The sequence below is a fragment of the Anomalospiza imberbis genome, chromosome 1 (assembly GCF_031753505.1).
Source record: "Anomalospiza imberbis isolate Cuckoo-Finch-1a 21T00152 chromosome 1, ASM3175350v1, whole genome shotgun sequence".
NCBI classification, from domain to species: domain Eukaryota; kingdom Metazoa; phylum Chordata; class Aves; order Passeriformes; family Viduidae; genus Anomalospiza; species Anomalospiza imberbis.
In genome coordinates, this window is record NC_089681.1 from 141,570,303 (window position 1) to 141,591,797 (window position 21,495).

The 21,495-nt window shown below is 40.9% G+C and overlaps 1 protein-coding gene across 1 annotated transcript in view; it reads left to right on the forward strand.

Annotated features, from left to right (window-relative positions):
• The window catches only part of ADARB2 (adenosine deaminase RNA specific B2 (inactive)), a 305,173-nt gene that overhangs the window by 197,008 nt on the left and 86,670 nt on the right, over nt 1-21,495 (forward strand). Inside the window, exons 2-3 of the mRNA XM_068173871.1 lie at nt 780-866; nt 8,985-9,889. Of these exons, the coding sequence (XP_068029972.1) occupies nt 780-866; nt 8,985-9,889 (992 nt within the window). The remainder of the gene's footprint in view (nt 1-779; nt 867-8,984; nt 9,890-21,495) is intronic.

Consider the following 21,495-nt stretch of genomic DNA (forward strand, 5'->3'; position numbering starts at 1 on the left):
ATTGCTTTCTGGTCACACCATAAGGATTTTCCAAAAATCATATCAAAAACTGGTAGAATCACAAGCCATGGTACCTCTGTCCAAAGCAAGTTCTTTTGTGCCATCCATCACTGAGTTTTCTCTTAAGAATTCTGGTTCAGCCTCCACTGGGGAGAGGAAACAAGGGAAGTAGATGATCTCATCCATTAGAGCAGTGCTCATGTCCCTTCTCCCAGGGCTGACTGCCTACCCCATTCCCAGCTGGACCAGTTCAAGCATCCCCTACTCCGCAGTGCTCGGGCACCACTGCTGGGAAGCACAGTCAGTAAACACTACATGGGGGCAGAAACCAGGAGGAATGTGTATTTGGTGTTTGCATCTGCCAGCTGTAATAAATGCATTGAGGTTCAGTAAACTGCGCTGGTACTGTAGAGTCACAGAATCACAGAATGTGCTGAGCTGGAAGGGATCCATAAGGATCATTGAGTCCAACTCCCAGCCCTGCACAGCACCATCCCCAAGAGTCACATCAAGTGCCTCAGAGCACTGTGCAAACACTTCTGGAACTCTGTCAGGCTGGTGCTGTGACCACTACCCTGGGTCAGTGCCCAAATACCCTCTGCGGGAAGAACCTTTTTCTAATATCCAACCTAAACCTTCACTGACACAACTTCAAGTCATTCCTTCAGATCCTAAAACCAAACAGACTTACCAAGATGTTTGGACCTGAGAAAAAGTGTGAAGTCGATGTGAATGCATTGACTGATTTTATAAGCATCTTTTCTTCTGTTTTCTTCTAGAGAAACTAAGCATACTGTCAACCTTCATAGCACCCTTCAAGTACCTGAGCCCTGGCCCGACCACCATGGAGGATGAAGATAATTTAAGTAAGCAGTCTCTTTTCTCTATAGATGAACAATAAAGTTCAAAAATTAAAATCTCTACAGTGGAGAAGCAATTGTGGAAAAGGAGGTGGTTTTGCAACTATTGGCAAGTCCTCATGTGAAATCAGAGAAGGGAACTGGAAGGGACACACAAGGATCATCAAGTCCAGTTCCTGGCCCTGCACAGAACCATCAAATTGAGAATTGATTAACCAGGCTTAAATAAAACGGTTATAACCTAAAAATTAACCACTCTTGGCTAATTAGTATTCTCTTGGGCCCTTACACCTCAACCAACTGTCTCAGCCCATGACTGTACAGCTGGAGGAAAGTCCTACTGAGTTTGAAGGAGTTGAGAAGTCTTCCAAACACCAGGAAGTCTGAGAGTGGCAGTTAGGAATTAATAACCCTCAGTAAACCCTTCCATTTGTCACCTAGAAGCAATTACAGTGTGTTATCCTGCCTGCTTATTGTAACACAACTTGAATCTTAAAAAAAAAAAAAAACAGAGAGAGAGGGAAGTTTTCTGAGCCAAATGAGCAATGTTTTAGTATCACCTACCAGATTGGCTTCTCTTCCAGCCAGACACATGCTACCATGTTGCCCTATTAGAGCCACTTAGTGGGAGGAGTTTGTTGGTTTTCCCTTGTTGTTGCTGATCTGCCTGGCTTTGGTCATGGTGCATCACCAAGGGGAAGAGCTGCTGGAGGAGTGAAGAAGCACAGCCTGCTATTTTCTGCTGCTGAGCATCACATGGACATCACACTATTCTGCTGCACAGCAAAGGCAGGCAATTACAGATCTTAGCAAAGGCAAAAAAAATCCTGAAAATCCTTCAGAATTGCTCCCAGGAAGGCTGTATTTTCAGCAAGACATGTGAGAAGTTTACACACACACAGAGGAAACATATTATGCACACGATGAGCTTGTGCAGGCACCTCCTGCGTAATAGTTCCCAAATGTGCTACTTAGTTATTTTTAGGTAATGTAGGAAGTTTGTACAAGCCAAACACTGTAACACAATTTTCTTATTGCTACCCTAACACCAAGACAGCTTTGTGCCTGCTTGGGCTGTAAAACAGCTCACATGGACAGGGTAAGCTAAGTTTTCTGAAAGAGAAACAGCAAATGTCACTGTTTTCAGGATCATCCTTTTCATGTCCTCCCTTCAGTCAAACATATGCTCCAGTGAAAAGGCAGCTATTTATTTCTTGGTACACAGAAAATGTTTTAGGTGTTACTATTCAAACCCTAAATATTTTTTTAATATGAATTAATTTAAATGTATCTATATTTCTGGGTTCACTTGCAGTATAGTGGCCTAAATCCCACTAAAGCCTATAGCACACATGTACCTCTGGAGTAATTCCATATTTTAAAAAGCTTCAGAGATTTGCTCTGAACAAGTGGAAAAATCTTCTCCTGTGTTAACAATTTAACAGGAGCCCAGGAGAATGCTGGCAAGGTAGAGAAGTAGGTTGCTTGTCCCTGTAGTTTTCTGCTCACTGAGCATCCTGTGAGAGCACTGCTTCCCCAACTGTGCAGTATCAATGGGCAGAGTTCCACCAGCTGAAATGGATACAAATCCTGTTTCACATTCCCTTAGGCCTTCTTTACAAAGGGAGCCGTGCAGTTTAACTACACCTGCATTTTCAACAGGTGATTATTAGCATACAGACATGATTTTTTTTTGGTTTATGATCAATGAACTAATACTAGAAAAATCTATCAAAGGCACTATGCACCTTTGCAATGGAATTGTGGGTAATCATCTGTCTCTGATGAAGGTCTAATCTTGAACATGCAAGGAAAGGACCACGCTATTCATCCCCAGAAGGCAGTTGTATCTAAGAATGTAAGAAATAACACAGAGGATTAGAAATAGGAAGCCTAGCTCTCTACATGGTCTTCAGAATTTGCTAACGATGCTTAGAAAAAAAGGACATTTAAATGGGGATCTTCCCCTTGGTATATCCTTCTAGCCCCTAGCAAAAATTTACTCTGCTAGAGCTTGCACATGAATCATCCTATTTCTTAGGCATCAACAGAACTGCCTAGTCCTCTCCAGAGCCCACTGATATTTCTGATCTCAACAGCAGCCAGGAACAAGGAGTGATGTAGAGTGTTGTCAAAAAGTGCACCCTTTTATTGCTTCAAGCCTGCTGTCTCTAGTGCTGGGATTGCATGAAACAGTGAATAATCATTCCCTGTTCACTGCTTAAACCTGTCTGTCTTTCATGATGTTACAAGCCTATGCCTGTCCCTGATCTTGAAATGTGCCATCCCCACTTTGCCATGGGATCAAGACAGATTATCAGCAGCCACAGATACTTTTGAATCCGGGTCGTACCTCTAGCAGGAGCACATGATTCCTGGGGATCTCATTATGGAGTGCTGATACAGGCACTGGCTCAGGGCAGCACACACCTCCCCGGTATCTGCAGAAGGAGCTGGTGGTCCCTAGCACACTGATTTCAACCACTGCAGCAGTCTTGAAGGACACATTCCAGACTCAGATTCAATGCACTGAAGCATGTTCAGTTATGAGCATGTTGGTCCAATTCCTCTTCAGAAAGCATGAGGCCCCAGAGCTTTTGTTTCCACAGGGATACAGCCTCACACTGTGAGACAGACAGCCCTGTCTCTAAGAAAAAAAAAAAAATGAATATACCATTTCAGGAGCAATCCCTCACCAAAACTATTCCCTTATTTTTGTTTTGAAAACTGTGTCTATTGCTATCATTTGGATTTCTCCAGGGCCTAAAATGCTCTGGCTCTGATTCAGGAGGGCAGGTCCTTAGGTCTGGCTCTGCCATGGGCTGCCCACATTTTCTGCTACATGCCATTCTTTGCTAACTTGGGCAGAGAGCATCAGAATTTGAGTATCAATCTAAGTCAGCTCATTAGATTATTTGAATAATTTCCCTCATTGGTGTCACACTACGACACGAAATAATAACTCACGCACTCTCTCAAGATGCAAAAGAAGGAAAAGAGAAAGTTTTATTTCTGACCTCGCAATATATAGAATTCCAAAAGTGACAGTGGATTGGAGGATGAAATTGCCACCTCTCCAACCACACTGGTCAAGCCAACAGTCCATCAATTCTCTCCTCCCACAAAGAAGAATGCAAAACAATCATTATTTACATGAACAGTGCGTGAGAACTCCAGTAGAAATAATTGAACATCAGAAGGCATAGAAAACTTCTAGAAGAACTTTAAAACTTTTAAAAGAACAGGGCGACAGGTAAGATCTGTATTAGACATGGATTTCAGAGTTATTTGAGAGAGTTAGGTGGGCAAAATAGAGTATGTTCATTCAGGAACAGCTAAAGACAATGGCAGTCACCTTTCAAAAACTTTTCATCTTCCCTTTAAGCAAAGTCCTGTACTTTTTTCACTGGCAATGCTTCTCTCTGCAGTGTGGCATTGCACACCAACAAAATCTAATGACACTGGTTTTAACCATCTGAACCCTGTGAGCCACCAGGGAGTGTTCAACTGCAACAGAGAAATCATGGCTTACCTAGACTTTTTACATGAAGATTTAAAAATACGTAAGTGTGTTATCATGTAAGAGAGAAGAGAGTGATTTCCGTTGTTAGCTTCAAGTTTATCATTCCAAAGTCAAGGATATCAACCTAAAAATCCCAGCAGAAAAATTCCCAACTCTTGGTTGAGGAATCCATAAGTGTATGAAAATGCCATCTTGCATGCAAGAGGAGACTGTCTTACATTGCATTTGATGTCAGAGCTGGCCTTGGACAGAGGTACCATGGCTCTGGCTCCTGGGTTCATACCTACTGCTCCTGATTCAAGATTTTTCACTTTCAAGTATTCCAGGAATTATGGAAGTCAGTCCTCCTAACATCTGTAGTCAATGTGATATAGATGAACAGCAAAAATGTACTCTACATAAGCAATCCATGTTTACTAAACATTTCTAAAGACAGTAACTGCCTGTCTTAGAGCTATCAGTTGAATCGGGAGCTGGCTATAATACAGATATTGCAAATTCTTTCTTTTAATATCCCAACTTTTCAATAATGTGGTGTCCATTGTAATTCAATAGTAGAGATGCCAGTGAAAATGAAGATGCCACCTACCATCTCTCCTTTCCCATCTTCCCTAGAAGTTGGCTTGGCAGCAGAATAACCTTCAACAGGAACAATATTATCTCTTCAAATGTAGCGTGGAGTATCGGATGGTTAGTTCTGCAGAGCCCTTAAGACCCAGAAACACAGTCAGTGTCATTATTGGTGATGCATTATAGTTCTGAAATGCTCTTGATGATGCAAACTCTCTAGGTTAACTCTACTGTGCATAATGACCAAAAGGAGAAAAACATGAAAGAGCAGTCAGAATATTGAAGAATAGTGCATAAATAAATATATTTCACTAACTGCTTTCCTTTCTCTCTTCAATTACTGAAGCAAATACAAGATCACAGTGTCTCCTGTTGCCTGTGAAACTGCAAAAATCAATTAATCAAATTACCTGGGGAGATATTACAGTGCAAAGCTGCAGGACTTTTTTTTAGAAATCTTACTAAATAAATTAGAAACTATTGCCAAAAAAACTATATTTTCCTTCCTCCTTTTTTTTTAACTCCATCCCCTTTCAATGTTATTATTCTCCAACCTTTCATCATGGGAAAGCCATAATATATTATCTCTTTTTTCCCCAAATTTAAAGAATATATTTGGGAGAGTCAAGAACAAAGACATTATGAGAAATAACAAGACTGAAAATGATCCAGAGTTTTGCATTTTCCCTGTGTGTATCCTCTGACTTACCCCTTTCCTTTTAGCGCTCTTCATTTCTAAAATTGCTTGTGATTGTTCTATTACAGCTGCTTACAGTATTTATCTTGTGTAGTTTGGTGTCATTTGCCTGCTTTGTCTGATTTTCACAATAGAAGTACATGTGCCACCATTAGAGAGGTAATCTTATGTCTGCTACACAGAGGTCTCATAAAAGACACATTTCAAAGACTTCCTATTTCAAAGACACCTGAAAGTATAAAGTAATTTCACATTTCCTGGCAGCTGCCAGGGATCACACAAGTCCCTCAGGCTCACAGACTTGCTGAAGCACTCACTGAGTTTAGGCTGCCTCTGCTTTGCAGGCCAGGATGACTCTTGGCTGCTGCAGATCCTACTGAGATCTGGGCAGAACTGAGCTGTTTCCTGGTGTTTCAGGACCAGGTACTCTAAAATCTGGGTGGCTGTAAGGATACTTGCACAGATTTTCTTCACTGTGATGAGGCCAAAACACACCATAAATACAGGCATGTCATCACCATGCAGGCCCAACTTTGTCCACACATCCTTTGTGCTTGATCTCTGAAAGTTTTACACTTGCATGTTTGCAATTTTTTTCACTTTATCAAGGCGAACTCTGTTGGCCAAAACATGGACTAGAAAATTTTACAGACACAATTTAAGACACTAAGTGATGTTTATTTTATGGTTTTAGTTAACCATTGTTTTATTGAGGGTGGTTAAGGTAGGATGTTAAGGTCACACATTCACGTTCACAAATGTGTAGTTCTCTGACCACGAAAGAAAAACCAGATGGAATAAGACAATATGAATGATAAACACAAATAACCTATTGAGTTTTCCTATTCAGTGGTGCATAATCAATACAAATTCTTTTCAAAACTGAATATTATGTGAAGCAGGAGCGAGCTATCTTTCTTTTCATGCTTCTTGACTACTGTATCATTATGTACCATAATTGGCTCTGTAAAAACCTATTAGGTTAAGATGAGAGAGGAGGTGTGAAATACAGAATAAACCTTTTTCTGGCTAAAAAAGTATGTCTGTGTCAAAATATTTTGCCTTTACATTAAGAAATATACACAACTAAAGAGATATCTTCTGAGCGGGATGAAAACATGAGAAAAGGACATGATGGAAAATGGCCAGAGACACTGCCAAGCTGGGTAGAGGAAGTTAAAGCTGATATTCCCTTTCCCTTCAGAGCAGAGTCTCTATAAAGACAGTTATGAACTCAATGAGAAAACAGAACATTATCCTTGTGCCTTAGTTATCATGATCTTTTAAATGTCTTATTTCCAGAGAGGTTGGTTCAAAGATGTCATATTTGATACAGCTGAATACCATATGATGAAACTTTTCTTTTACTATTTTGTAGGTCTTTTGCTTTTCTTTTCCTTCCTCACCTGTCTTCATTCTGTCCCCTTAGCTTCAGAAAGTAAAAATTAACTAGTCACTAAAACCTTAATTTGTCAGTTCATGTTCTGCCTCAGCAAAGCACTGCAGAAGAGAGCTCTGGTGATAACTCTGGTGAAACATAGAGCCAGGCTGGAAGCTCAGTGTGTGCTGCAGGGCTTTCAGGAGAGGGAGCCTAAAGACTCAGTTCTGCAAATGGGCCCCACACATGGCATTTATGCCATGATTATTACTCCTGTCTAAGCAGGGGCCCTCTTTCTGTGGAACAACATGCATGAGTGCAGACTTAGTGGTCTGATGGGAAAAAGTATTTTGATATTAAATACAAGTGTAACATTTCAGAATATAAGGGAAGTTGTTGATCATGATGGTTGGTTCCCCATAATCTCTGCAAGCTCCTGTGCATCTGTTGGCCCAGCCTATCACTGGGGTGCCGCACAGACACAGCACTCCAGCAGGAGTTTCTCAAAGCTTAGCCAGCAGCTCACCCCTTACATCCTTACCAACTTATAATATCAGATTAGAGAGAAAACAAAACATGGTCATGCCCCTACAAAAAGTGGGAGGACCATTCTCTGCCCCCTAAGGACCACAGGGACCTTCTCTGTGCATGAGACTGACACAGCCTGTGCAGGTGGCATGATCACGTCTCACAATAACGAACCAGACCTGGGAAAGGCTCCATGCCCAGCGTTGTTTGGAGTAAAGCAGGCAGTTGCACAGTGCTGTGCTTGGAAAGGGATCAGGTGCTTCACCCCTAGGATGGGTTGCCTTGTAGGTTGGTTACACCCACATTTACTTCTTCCATTTGTCTCTGTCCCAAGGAATGCATAGGATGGCTGGAGGATATGTCAGAGATGCAAGACATTTAAACAAACTCATTAGAAATTATATAAATTTTATAGGATGATTATTTAAACAGCAGCACATCTTGTGTCTGATTCAGAACATCGGTGGGATGACTCTCCATTCTCAGCCATGCCTCTGCTGTGGCACAGAGCACTCACTGCCTTGCAGCACATTGCACAGGTGTGGTCCAGGGTAGGTTCATTGGTCCAACAACAGAGTGCTCCCTCCTCTATAGCTCCCCACTGTCATTTTATTCCCTTCCTGGCACTCCTGGCAGTCACTCTCCCTCTCCTGTTTCTCTTCTTTGACACGGATCATCCTTACATCAGTAATTGCTCCCATCGTGATGTTCTGGCTCCTCCTGGTCTCATTGGGATTTATCTACAACTTTTGCAATATTAGTTGTTGCTGATGCAGAAACTAAGAGTATCTGCAATTGAGTTTGACAGAAAGACACTCATTTACTAAACTGGGATTTGAGTCCAGACCAAATAATTATTTCAAATGCTATGAAAGTCTGTCAGATCATTTCCTAGTCTGGATTCATTAGGTTAACAATGCAAGAGGCTATGGTGTGAGCAGAGACAGTCAATGTATTCATTGCAAATAGATTATTCAAAGCTTTGACCCATTTTTCTGTTTGTGAATAATTTCTGATTTCTAATAATGTGTTCATAAGAATTCACCCACATGGATTATAGAACAATTGTCATCCTAAGGGAATTTTGCAAACTATTTAAATTTTACTAGCAATTCTCAAGCAGTTCATTTAAGTCACATGGCATCCATTATGCTTCATCTTTGAATGATGTAATCTTTTCTTAAAACAGAAGGCTAATGACTAATAGAAGCAGACCTTTAGGGATAAGTAAACATTCAGAACATGCAAAAAAACTGTGCTAGAAATAATAAACCAACCATTATACAGATATTTAAGGAAAACATCTAAAAAAGGCTTAGCAACTATTTCTCTTTTTTTTATTTTTTGGCTGTTCTGACAGCCCTAGGCATAATGTCAGCTACGATGATGACAACTGTAATGCAAGTTGTTTCCTTTCTTTACTGACAGGTACCAGCAGTGCAGAAGTAAAGGAAAACCGAAACATTGGCAACCTGGAGGATCATCCAATAGCATCTACTGATAGGGCAAGAGGGGGAACAACTAGCAGTAAGAGGAAAAGACCCTTAGAGGAAGGCAATAATGGCCATTTCTGCAAACTTCAGCTTATCTGGAAGAAAGTTTCATGGTCAGTGACACCAAAGAACGCTCTGGTTCAGCTACACGAACTCAAACCAGGATTACAATATAAAATGGTGTCCCAGACAGGTCCAGTACATGCTCCAGTCTTTGCTGTTGCTGTGGAAGTAAATGGACTTACATTTGAAGGCACAGGCCCCACAAAAAAGAAAGCCAAAATGCGCGCCGCAGAGTTAGCTCTGAAGTCATTCGTTCAGTTCCCCAACGCCTGCCAAGCCCACTTCGCCATGGGAAACTGCATCAGCCCATCCACGGACTTCACTTCCGACCAGGCAGACTTCCCAGACACTCTGTTCAAGGAGTTCGAACCATCCACACACAGCGAGGACTTCTCAGTCTACAACCCCGTCAATAACGAGCTGCTTTCCACCGCCTACCGGCATGGGCGCTTGCTCTGCCACACACTGGACCTGATGGGCCACGCCAAACCAGGCAAGCACAGGATGGCCAAGGCGGAGAGCGAGAAGAACCCGGTGGTGCTGCTCAATGAGCTGCGCTCCGGCCTGCGCTACGTCTGCCTCTCGGAAACGGTGGAGAAGCAGCACATCAAGAGCTTTGTGATGGCCGTGCGAGTGGACGGGAGAACGTTTGAAGGCTCAGGACGTAGCAAGAAGCTGGCCAAGGGGCAAGCGGCGCAGGCGGCCTTGCAGGCCCTCTTTAACATTCGTCTGCCCAGCCACATTCCCAGCAGGAGTAAATGTCACCATTTGCCACAGGTGAGAGCTCCTGGGTAGCTGCCACCGCGTTGGAGGAACTCTTTTGATGAGTGGGATCAGTATTGCTTTAGCTGTTGTTGATCTACCGAATAGTTCCCCTCATGTTACAACAAGTGTCGTGCCACAAAACAACCCTTTTCCCATAGAAAGAACCACAGGCAAAAGCTTGGAAATAGTATCCTGAAATCATTGGGTACAATTTGAAGCTCATTCCATGGGAGGCATAGAGGAGAGGGCAAAATATAAGGGGAAATACGAACATTTCACTTTGCTGGAGACAACGATCATATTGACACAGGCAGAAAACTCAGGCAATTCTGTGGTACTGCATCCTTCTTAACAGAGAGGAGCCCGTATATAAAGAGATGCTCCATCTCCTCCTTTTATAGTTAATTTTTGATGAGGACCATGCTATTCAGAGGAGACATCAGTGATAAGGAATGTGCCTGTGTCACAGCAATTCTGCCAGTGGAAAAGTTAAGAAATTTTGTTTATTATAATATTACTATTGGGGGTTATTTTTTGTTTAGTTGGTTTGATTTCAGGGCTTCAGTGTTTTTGTTTTGTTTTTTGTTTTCACATATGCCTCCAACAGCACAAAGTATATTGAAAGTTTTGAAGCTTTCCTGGAACAAATGTAGAGATTACTGCTGTATTCATACAGAAAATAGAGATCTGCGGTGCCTACTTAGCACATGAATAATTTGTAGTTGGTCATACACCAAAGGCTATCTAAGCATTACTCAGACTTGTGTCAATTTTCTAAGTTCACAGGAAGTCAGGATTTGCAGACACTGGGAAGCATTGCATGGGTTCAAGTAATTTATGGATTTGTTTGCACCATCAGAAAAGGTTTGATTCATCTGCATCAGGAGGTGATCTACAGCTACAAAGCTCCCTTTGCGAAGGAACTGTTAATGTCCAGGATTTAATGCAAAGCAGGAGGATCACTAAGAGTCATTCTGCTGTTGGCTTGCTGCGAGACCCTAGGCAAGTCATTTAAATTCAATATGCCTGTAATAAAAATGAGCATATTATATAAAAGTACACTTCAAGATCCTTAACTAGTATGTAAATGCAAATTATGAGTAGCAATTCTCATTAACATTAGTAAAGATGGTCATTATATGTTCAAGGAGTTTGATAGGAGATTAATCCGCTAGGTAACATGACTGCCGGCAGGACCCAGGAATTATAGTTGGTCACACAGAAGTTTCCTTTCTATGTTTCCAAAAAGAAAACATGTTAAATGTGAGAAATTCTAAAATACACCATAATCTTCCACTTTTCTTTTAATTCCAGCTTGCAAACTCTATGGACCAGTGGGATAATAACATAGTTCAATAATAACAGTGATCTTCTAACAGAGTGCTTTGCAGGCATTTTGGAAACCTTAGCTAACACAGCAGTTTCACCTTTCCAGTGCTCCTTCAAAGTACACACAGTTTTAAATGAGATACCTCTAGTGTTTCCTACCCAAATGAATTCTGGTCATAAGTAATCCCATTCTGGTGGTTGCTTTGCTGCCCCCAGCGAACTTTGCTGGGTGTGTCAGCAGGTAAATACCATGTATTTATTGACCTCTGGTTTGTCATGTTCTGAAACTACACCACAAGGATCATTGCCTCAGTTCCTGAGCTCTCTGAAATATTCCCTGGTTTCTTGGCTTTACACTCACCTTCTGCCTGAATATCTCATTTTACTTCGGTTTCCAACTGTTCATTAAGTGACATATTCTCCAGTGTATGTTCCCTTTTTTATGGCCTTTTCTCCTTTCTGTAGACTGCTGCCCTCCTTATCTTCTTCTCTTCACTGTTCTGGAAGTATAAATGTCAGTGAAAAGGTGTCACTGAACTTTCTCTGTCAGTATTTCTTGAGTGGTTATGTATTGTCCAACTAAAAGATTACTTTTAATGCCAGCATTCTGCACATTAATTGAGAGATAAGCCTTAACACTGATTTCTGCTAACCTCCTTACAAGCTGCTCTCTTCAACAGATAGAGCAGCTGTGACACAAAACCTGAGTTTGTGTTACTCACTAAATCATAATTCAAATTCCACAGAAACTAACATATTTCCACTGACTTCAGCTTAAGCATTAAATCCAGAAGCATCTTTTCCTGTTCTCACTGTGTTATGCAGTACCTCATAAAGTAACTGCCTTTGCTCACTGCCTCAGTCAGCCCATCTGGTCTTTGCTCAGATGAAGTGGTGTAACCATACTGGGGAGAGTGCTGCTCTCAATAGCTGTGGTCAAAGCCAGCTGCTCCAAGTGTTGTTTTACCTCCTTCTTGTCCCCTGATCTTGTGGGAACCACATTTTCAAAGACATGCTTCAAGCCAAGTTTTCAAAACTGTTCTATTTAGTAGTCTTGGTTTATGTCCATAAGTGTTCAAAAGCAGGAGAGCACCCTGAAACTCAAATAGCTTAGAAGTAGAATTTGAAATATTAGGAGGGATTAATTTCTTCACAGAATAAGGAGCAACTATTTTCCTATGCGACCATTCACTCTTTTTATGTGCTTCACTGTATTTGTTAGAATATCAAACAGCTAACTCATTGGTAGTGAGAACAGACAAAAAAGATCAGCTGTAAGAGTCTCTGCACATTTTGAGTATTTTGTAGAATTCAGGAGTGTGTTTTTCTCTGTGTTTGTCCTTTACAAAGAGTATTCCAATTTTGCATGTCTCTGATCCTGTTTGCCTTGCTGTTTTCAGTGCCATTAGGAGGCCACAATTAGTCTTTTTGTGGTTACAGCATGACTGGAAACAGGAAATAGCCAAAAGTCATATAACCTGTAGTCCAGTTGTCCTGAAATTTTGGATTTCACAGCATCCAAGAAAGTTTTAAAAAAAATCAGATGTCCTTATGAGCTGGGCATCCAAACCATTGACATTTCTGCCTTGCTGTTCAGGGCTCCCAGGGGACCTGGTGTCCCTCAGCCTGGGCCTTGGGTGTGCCCTCAGACAGACAGACACTCTTCTACTGACTAAGGGAGATTCAGTGTAAAATGTCAAAAGAGGTACAATAAGAGGAACTACCTAAAGGAGGCTGTAGCCAAGTGGGGGTTGGCCTCTTCTCCCAAGCAACCAGTGACAGGACAAGAGGACATGGTCTCAAGCTGTGCCAGGGTGGTTCCGGCTGAACATCAGAAAGAATTCCTTCCCTGACAGGGTGGTTAAGCATTGGAATGGATTGTTGAGGGAGGTGGTGGAGTCACCAACCCTGGAAGTGTTCAAGATACGATTGGACGTGGCATTTAGTGATGTGGTCTAGTTGGCATGGTGATGGTCAGTCAAAGGTTGGACTTGAGGATCTTGAAAATCTTTTCCAACCTTAATGATTCTGTGACTCTGTGATTCTGTGTCATCCAGTTTGTCCTGAGAGGTGCTGTCTACACGGGAGGCTTCCTGAACCACCAGGAAATGACACAGCATGAATGCAAAACCCTGTCACCTTGATCTCTTCTGGTTCAGGTGAAACAAAGGGCTACAAGAATACAAGAATGGTAAAGCCAGAAATAGATAAACTCCGTGAGTCTTCTGCCATCCAGCTTGCTTCTTCAGCTGCCTTTCACCATGAAAACACTTACTGAAAACACACCATGAAATTCTGAGCACTTTACAATTCTAGTGTTTTCTTAAAAGAACATTGCTGTGACTCTGACTTTCTTTCCTGTGTTTGCTGCACAATGTGTTTGGGCTAACTGCAAAATTATAAAAAGGTAAACAAAGGCATATTACAACTGACACCAGGAAAAACATTTAATCTCATCTTTTAAAACCAAAATAATTGAGATCATGCCTTCTTTACTGCCATCAGCAGTGCATCAATCTACTTCTTTGAGTCTCATACAGGTACAATAGTGACTGGGAAATGTGTGCACTTGCTCATTCATAGGATGAGCAGAAGGTAGCTGAGATAACCCAAGAACCACCTGAAATGGTCACAAGATTTGCCCATCAATCTGCCAGTTCTTCCTCAACCAGATGTTTGATCTGTGCTAGGCACTGAAGTGCAAAATAAATGCTATTCATGGTCAGAGACTGAGTAGTACACAATGCGGACTGGAGAAGCTAAGTAGGAGCCTGGAAATCTGCTAAACTCATGGCAGAGATAAAGTGGATCAGGAGAATGGAAATTACAACTCTTCACTGTACCTTGTATAAGTCACTAAATATTACTCCTTGTTTCCTGGCATAGTTGGTCTGAACTCATATTGTCCATCAAATAAAATGCAATTTCTTCAATTACAAGCTTTCATGGAAGTGTGACAATTGTTTCTTCCCACTTGGGAAGCTCATGTTCTTACATTCCAATGCAGGAGGCAGCACCAGAGTGCGCTGACCTAACCAGCCCTAACGAGTCTGCACTGGTAGAAATTCATCCACACACTCCCAGGCTTTCCAAGTGCAGTGAGTTCAGTACAGGAGACCAAGGTGGCCCCCAGCTGCTTCTGACCAACTTGCAATTCTTTTTCTAATCTTGTAGTCCTTCTAACCTATCTTAGTCTAAATTACATTGTTACTGCTGTAGCAATACCATTAATTAATACTGCCATAACAAATTAGTAAAAGAGGGGTGCCTGGATTTCAAATGAACCTAAATTAGAAAAGAATAGGTGTGAAAATCACATTCACTCTGCTTTGAAATGGCTTAACACTGCTGTTGCTTGTTCACATCCAGAGCCTCCAGAGCAGTGGTTGTCTATTTATTTTAACAAAACCTCATTGTGTTTTGTGTGTGTATCATCAAAAAGAAGTAGGGTTTCTCTCTTTGCCAAATACAGCTAACCTTTTGGATCCAGTTAAATCCCCTATTTGCCAAAAGCTTAATCTGCAGGCTAAAGCAGCAACCTCAATCCCACATTGCAGCGATTCTTTACTTTGAGTAAGTCAAGGATTCCTGACAGTTAACCTCAGTGCCACCTTGATGAGAAGGTGTCATCATCATGGGAAGAACAACCAGGGAAAAGCCACATATCCCACACTTCTCACCCACCCCCCTCCAGAAACCTGTTGCCCTGTGTTGCAAAGCTGGTTCATTTTCATGCAGTATCAGTTGTTTCTGCCTCCTTAATTTTATTTCTCTCACTATCCTCATTCACCAACTGCCTGACAACTATGGCCTCTCACCCAGGTCACAGTTAAGCCAGGACTGAGGTTGGCAGTGATATATTTGACTCCAGTGTGAAGAACAGCAGCACACGGAGCAGGCATTGAGCTTTGAGAAGCTGTGCCAACAGGTTTCTGTGAAGAGCTTTGTCTGGTTAACTGTGCAGGTACATAGTTTTATAAAGTTCTCTGTTTTCTCCTGTACAAAGAGAAACAGCTGATAGGGATGCGTGTGTCGCTCCTGACAGGAGAATGCTAGAAAGAGAAATGGTAGGGACCAGAGAGATGCCTCTGCAATGCAAACATTTGATTTTCAGCCATCTATTTCTTGCTCTGTAGGTGAGGAAAGTTGCTTTTATAATCAGAACTACAGGCAATCAAGAAATTTATAGGATTAGAGTTTCTTAAGCAAAACAATGGCAAAAGAACCAATTTAGAGGCACAGCATTAGTTTACTGGATACTGTTATTATCTTGGCTGCTAATTGGATTGTAGTCACTTCTAGGCTCACAGCTGAGTAACAAGGACCACCTCCTCACCCTTCATACAAGAGCAATATAAAAGATATTTATTGCCCCAGAGAGATTACAGCTTGAGTCTCAGATGAAGAAATTACTTTGGTTTAATGTATATAATTCATGCAAGATCAAATGGAGATGCAGAATGGCTACCTACATGGAATTACAGGAAATAAATTAACAGGGTAGGAAGGACTCTGCTTGCTTGCACTCACAGCATCAGCACATATATGTAGGCACATTAAGGGGTTTGCACACAAAAAGCAATCATCACTGCAAAACAACACATAACTTTGCATCAGCTGAGCCCCGATAATCCTGCAGTTCTCTGCTGCAGAAATGAATTGGTGTATCCACCTCCACACTCCCTGCCTCTCTTTTTTGCTCCTGAGTTGCTGTTCTGTGTAACTCCCTGCAATAGATAACTCCAGTCCCCAAAAGATTCCCCTGCACTTAAGTCCTATGTGATATAGAGCATGCTCAGGGCTTTCAGAGCATTAGGTATGCTAAACAAAACTCTCCTAAATGAGATGTTAAATTCTAAATGCACTGCTTACCTAATTAATAATACTTAGAAGAACTGCAATAATTATGGTAATTAGTTAATGAATGGCCAATCTTAATTTACAGAAGTGAAAAAATAATTGTAATATCTTCAAGGAAAAAATATATAAGGCTGAAATTTATTTTTCTATGCAATTTAAGCTTATAAGCAATCCAAACCTCTTCTTCCTCTGAGAAGAAAGGAAAATCAAAAGTTTCTAATTTTCCCTTATAAAAACTGTAAGGGTGCATTCACAGCAGGGTAAATCAGATTTAACCATCTAACTTGACTGCTGGGTGCTCCTTTAGCTCTTCAGTTGTTGAAAATACTTCATACCATCCATGCATCCACACCAAAAACATCATTTGATGTCTTCCCTTCAGATTCTAGATTGCATATTAAACATGGCTAGCAAGACCTCGCATGGATTCTGCTGACTTGTGCTATTTACCTCAATAAACCAGCCTTGTCTATCCATGAAGCTGATGGTGTGGATTTCATTTGTGAAGAATTATTATTTGTGCAACTCATTAGGGTGAGACAGTTTGTGCAGAATGATTAGGGCTCCAGCAACCAGCAGACCTAGTTAGTAGATGAAAGCTGAGTCCCTGTCTGGTGTCATCCAGACATAAAACCTTCTTCTAAACCAGACACTCTCACAGCTGTCAGAGTTGCTTCTGTTGTTTTCTGGCTTTGTAAGTGAGCTAGGGACACTTCAAAAAGCTCCCGGCAAGCTGGACCTTGTTAAAGCTGCCGCTTAATCTTGGACTTGCATCCTGACTTTGTTTATGATGCTTCATTATTACCTACTAAATACAGCCATGATCGTTCTGCTCTGCTAAATGGAGCTGTAATACAAGCGCCCAGAGTGAATTTTTCTTTGGTTGGCTTCCATGAAAAGCCTTTTCTGTTTGAGCTGGAGTGTTAAAGTCATGCCAAAACCAGGTTCTTTATCTATTTTTATCTGTATTCACATCTAGGAAGCCTTAATTATTCAAGCAGAATTTTCCTTCTATGTAGAGTACCAGCGGCAAGCTCCTAGCATTTATTTTACGATGACTACCTCCCTCTTGTGGTCCTTGTGCCAGCCCTGTGGCAGGCAGATCCATCATCATGTGAGGGGAAAGCTAACAACACAAAATGCCTATGCAGGGCAGTAGCTCAAAGCCTCCCAGTGCTGAGAATCCCGGTGCCACATTGTAGCAGAGGGACCACTCCCTCCCACTGAAAAGGAAACATCTTTGTTCATTTTATTTTTCTCTCAAGTGTTAGCCTTTAAATAGTGAATTTATGTAGTAGGCATGGAGAAAACCAACATTTCTCTTGCCCCTTTTTCTCAGCTAAAATGTCCACACATAGTGGAATGTGAAACAATTATGTACATAACCCCCCACCACACACACACAAAAAATAGTATGCAGGTCATAAAATTCAGTAAGGGGAAAGTATTTAGGGCTTAATCTTAGGACTGCTGAGAAGTAATGGACAGAACAGACTTTGGACTTGTTATACTGGATGTAAAATGTGATTCATGTGTTTAGATGTTTACACAACCAGAGAAAAGTGGCTGAAGTTCTTTGAGATAGTAAAATCCTTTGTTGTCCACATAGTGCTCTCTTAATATGAACATCTTACTAGTGAGTTTGGATTTTTAATGGGAATAAAATTTTAGAGCAAGGGTATTGTTTTTCTTCTTTATGCACATACATGATGCATGATGTGAACTTTTGTTAAGATAAAATATTTTTTAAAATTTCTGAGAAATAGAAAGGGGAGATAAATACATGCAACCACTGGAAAAGTAGGCAAATTATCCATCTCCATCCATCACATTTTACTCAGTGAAAGCAATCAACATTGTCTATGCCTCATGACATCCATCAAGTTCTTAGACAGTATTCTAAGACACATAAAATATTAATGCATCCATTGAACTTTTCTCCTCTACCTTTAATACTGCAATGTTATTTTTTTAGACAAATTCCTATTCCTTTTTCAGCCTTTCTAATTTTCTAATTGACAAGTCAGAGTCTACTTGCAAGCAAGCAGTTATTTCCTATTTGTCTTCTGAACCGGGGTATACATTTGATATGAAAATACCTAAGCATGATTGCTCTTAACCTCCTTGTCATCATGTCTGCTGCAGACACCAGCCCCATAATCAGACCTGAATTCACACAATGGTACCTTAAAATCAGTGTTACAATGAGATGACATCCAAATGAGCCCATGCTACTGAAGCCACACTAATTTACAACTTCTTTTGTGCTGTCTCTTCTTGCTCTCTTTATCCAGTTCATCTTTAAAAACTAAAGGTGTAAAGAGTACATTCTCTGAGCAAGCATAGTCAATTAATAAAATGAATGCAGTTTGGTTTGTTCAGAAAAATAATCTAAGCATCCCATGTTTTCTAAGTTTGCTGTTCTTGTTGAATGCTCTTATCAAGTTCCTATTTTTAGGCCATCTTCTATGAACTGGGCACTAATGCTCACAGAAATAATTATAATCTACTCTTTTCCCTCTTATGTGGGTCATTGCTTTAATAGGTTAAACACAAGGAATAATGTGTGTCCCCAAAGTCTGGTGGGGAGGGTGGAGACAGCTACACTGCCTTCACTTCTTGTTTGATAATTAGTTCTTATCCAAATCAACTTTGCCCTGTACTTTTAAGGAATAATCCTCACAGGGATATTAGAGAACAAACTCATTACTCCTGAATGAGACCCCTCTTTTCTTCTACTCTCCTTGAAATACAAACAAGTAATTCTTACTCCCAGTGCCTAATGACCCTTGTGTACCCATCCTATGGAGAACAGCTCAGAACAGCATCACAAAGATCCTGTTAGGCCTTGGCTGTCCTGGTCTTTGCAGAGAAACAGGGTCCAAGAGGGGAACAGAAATGCTTGTTTAATCCTGGCCCAGCTACACAGAAACCCTCTGCAAACCAAGCCAGTGGCCATCAACATGGAGCAGACAGAAAAAAGAGCAAGCTGGAAAAAAGCAGGGAGCAGTGATTGGTAAGACAGCAGTCAAGTTTCTTGAAGGCTCATGGTAAAGGCATCAATAAGGGGCAGATGTGCTGATTGATGCACTCTACAGGACACAAATCAGAGACACACCGAAGGTTTTGTGCCTGAGTATCAGCAATTTGCACAAAAAAAGAAACATATCACATAGCTGTTAAAACTGTTGTCTGAGCCAAAAATTAGCAGGCACTGCTTGGAAAGCAGCATGAAAAGAGTGTCCAATAATAATGTTTATAGCAGCTCTCATAACACAATCACATGGAGAAAAGAGGAATTGCCCATGAGGGTCACCAGTCTGGAAAACACCTTCAGAGATGCTAAAGGCAGTTATCAGCTTTTACCAAAAAAAAGCAAAAAAAAAAAAAAAGCCATGGCACATTGATTTCTATGGATCCTATGGATTACTGAACTTATAACTCAGCCCAAGGGTTTTGCTATTCCCAGCAAGGAGTGACAACACATTAAAACACTGTCATATTTTGCTGCCTTTTGTGGCATTGCATGTTCTCCCTTCAGTGCTCAATTAAATCCAATCAGGACTTTTTCCTGTATGGATTTACCTGGACATTACCAGAATAGGGGCATGAGTTGTTGACACAAAGATATCTCCATCCATTCTGTGCATGACTTCTTCAAAGATGCACCTTCATTGCTGCAGCAAATTCCTGCTGATCATAGTTCATGGCTCTCTGATGGTTTGTGCATAACCTAAACTTTCAACATTTACTCTGGCAAGTATCTCAGCATGTCTGGAGGAGTCTGGACTGTACTTCCCTTCCACCTGGTGCTGGCTATTAATTAGAGAAGACAGCAAGACATATTTTTTGTTTTTCTTTTTCTTTTTTTTTTTTTTTTTTGCTAAAAAAAAATATTTTAAGCTATTTTACTCAAATTCACAAAAAAAATCTAAAAACAACACCACAAAGTACTGCCATATGAACTGTCAAGAAAAGATTACTTTTCTCTTCCATTTTTTTTTCTTTATTTAAATGTATGATATTTTTGGTCACAATCATAATACTACTGATAGGAGATGCCCTCTGCTTTTGCAGGGCAAAAGCCTTCAGCTGCATATTTTATATTTTGACTTTGAGAGACATCAAAGTACAAGAGGGATAGGCTACTGCTGTCATCATGTTCTGGAGAACATTGATGGGAAGAAATTAATAGCATTCCCCAAAACACTGACAAGCTACAGGGCATAGATTTTTCTTTTAAATCCTAGATTCATGAAAAAAAAAAAAAAAAAAAAGTAACATGACTTTCAAATTTACTAGTCTTTGATATAGGTATTTTGAATTTTTTCCCCTTATGAATAGGCAGGAGACTAAATTTATATATTTGCCTGCATCTCTTCTTGGACATTTGTGAACTTAGAGAGATCTTAAGCCCTCCTCTCTCCAAAAGAAAAAAAAAGTTTAAAAAATAGCATTCTCCTTTATATAACAAAAATCAATCAAGCAAGCCAAACTAGATAGTCTTTACAGGCACATCCTTGCCATGTAACAGAGCTAAAATCTGGCAGATATCTGAGCAAGCTTCCCCGTGGCAGACCAGAAGCAACTTGTGCAAATCCAAGGGATCTGTTGGGGAGCCCTTGATAGCAAGAGGTCACCAGATAAACCAGCCAATGAGGCTGAACGGAGCAGGGGGAAGAGAAAGAAACTTTGCAAAGACAAGCTGGAGGAAAAAAAAGAAAAAAAGAAAAAGCTTCCAGGCTGCCTTTGACAAAAATTGATCCAAACAAACTAAACACTCGTACTGTAGTGGTTAGCAGTAGTTGGGTTTTTCTTCTCCATTTCAAATCATGAGATGCCAGCAGGGGGATCAGCATGGGCCACTTGCCTCTGCTAGGCTGTGGCATCCACTGTGCAGGAGCAGGGCTGCTCCCAGCTGCAGATATGAGGGCACTTGCTGGAGTCAGGAGTAGAAGCTTATAATACAGAAATTACTCCCTTGAGGACCTGGGAACAGTTTTTATGGAGTGAGGGGCGGAATTGACCCCCTTGGTGAAAATCAAGTAAAAACCACAAGTGTGGGAAAGAAACTGTTGGAGTTAGACAGTCTTGGAGCACAGTCTTGAAGTGAAATCCTTGCAAAGGCATGCATAGGGAAAATCTTTGACAGTAATTTGAGCTGTTTTGCTACCTATGCCATGTCCTGTATTCTGGGAGCTTATTTTCTTGCACATATACCTGCTACCATAACAAATATTAGAAGTCTTTTTTGTGGTTGAGAGATTATGGGGAATAACTGAACCAACATAAACTAAATTTTCTCTGAAATACATAGGCATGAAGCCACAAAACAATGTGGGCAGATAACACCTTTATTCCATATTCCCACAGGCATAAACCAGAGCAGAATTCAAACCTGTGGCTTTATACAAATAAAACTTACACTG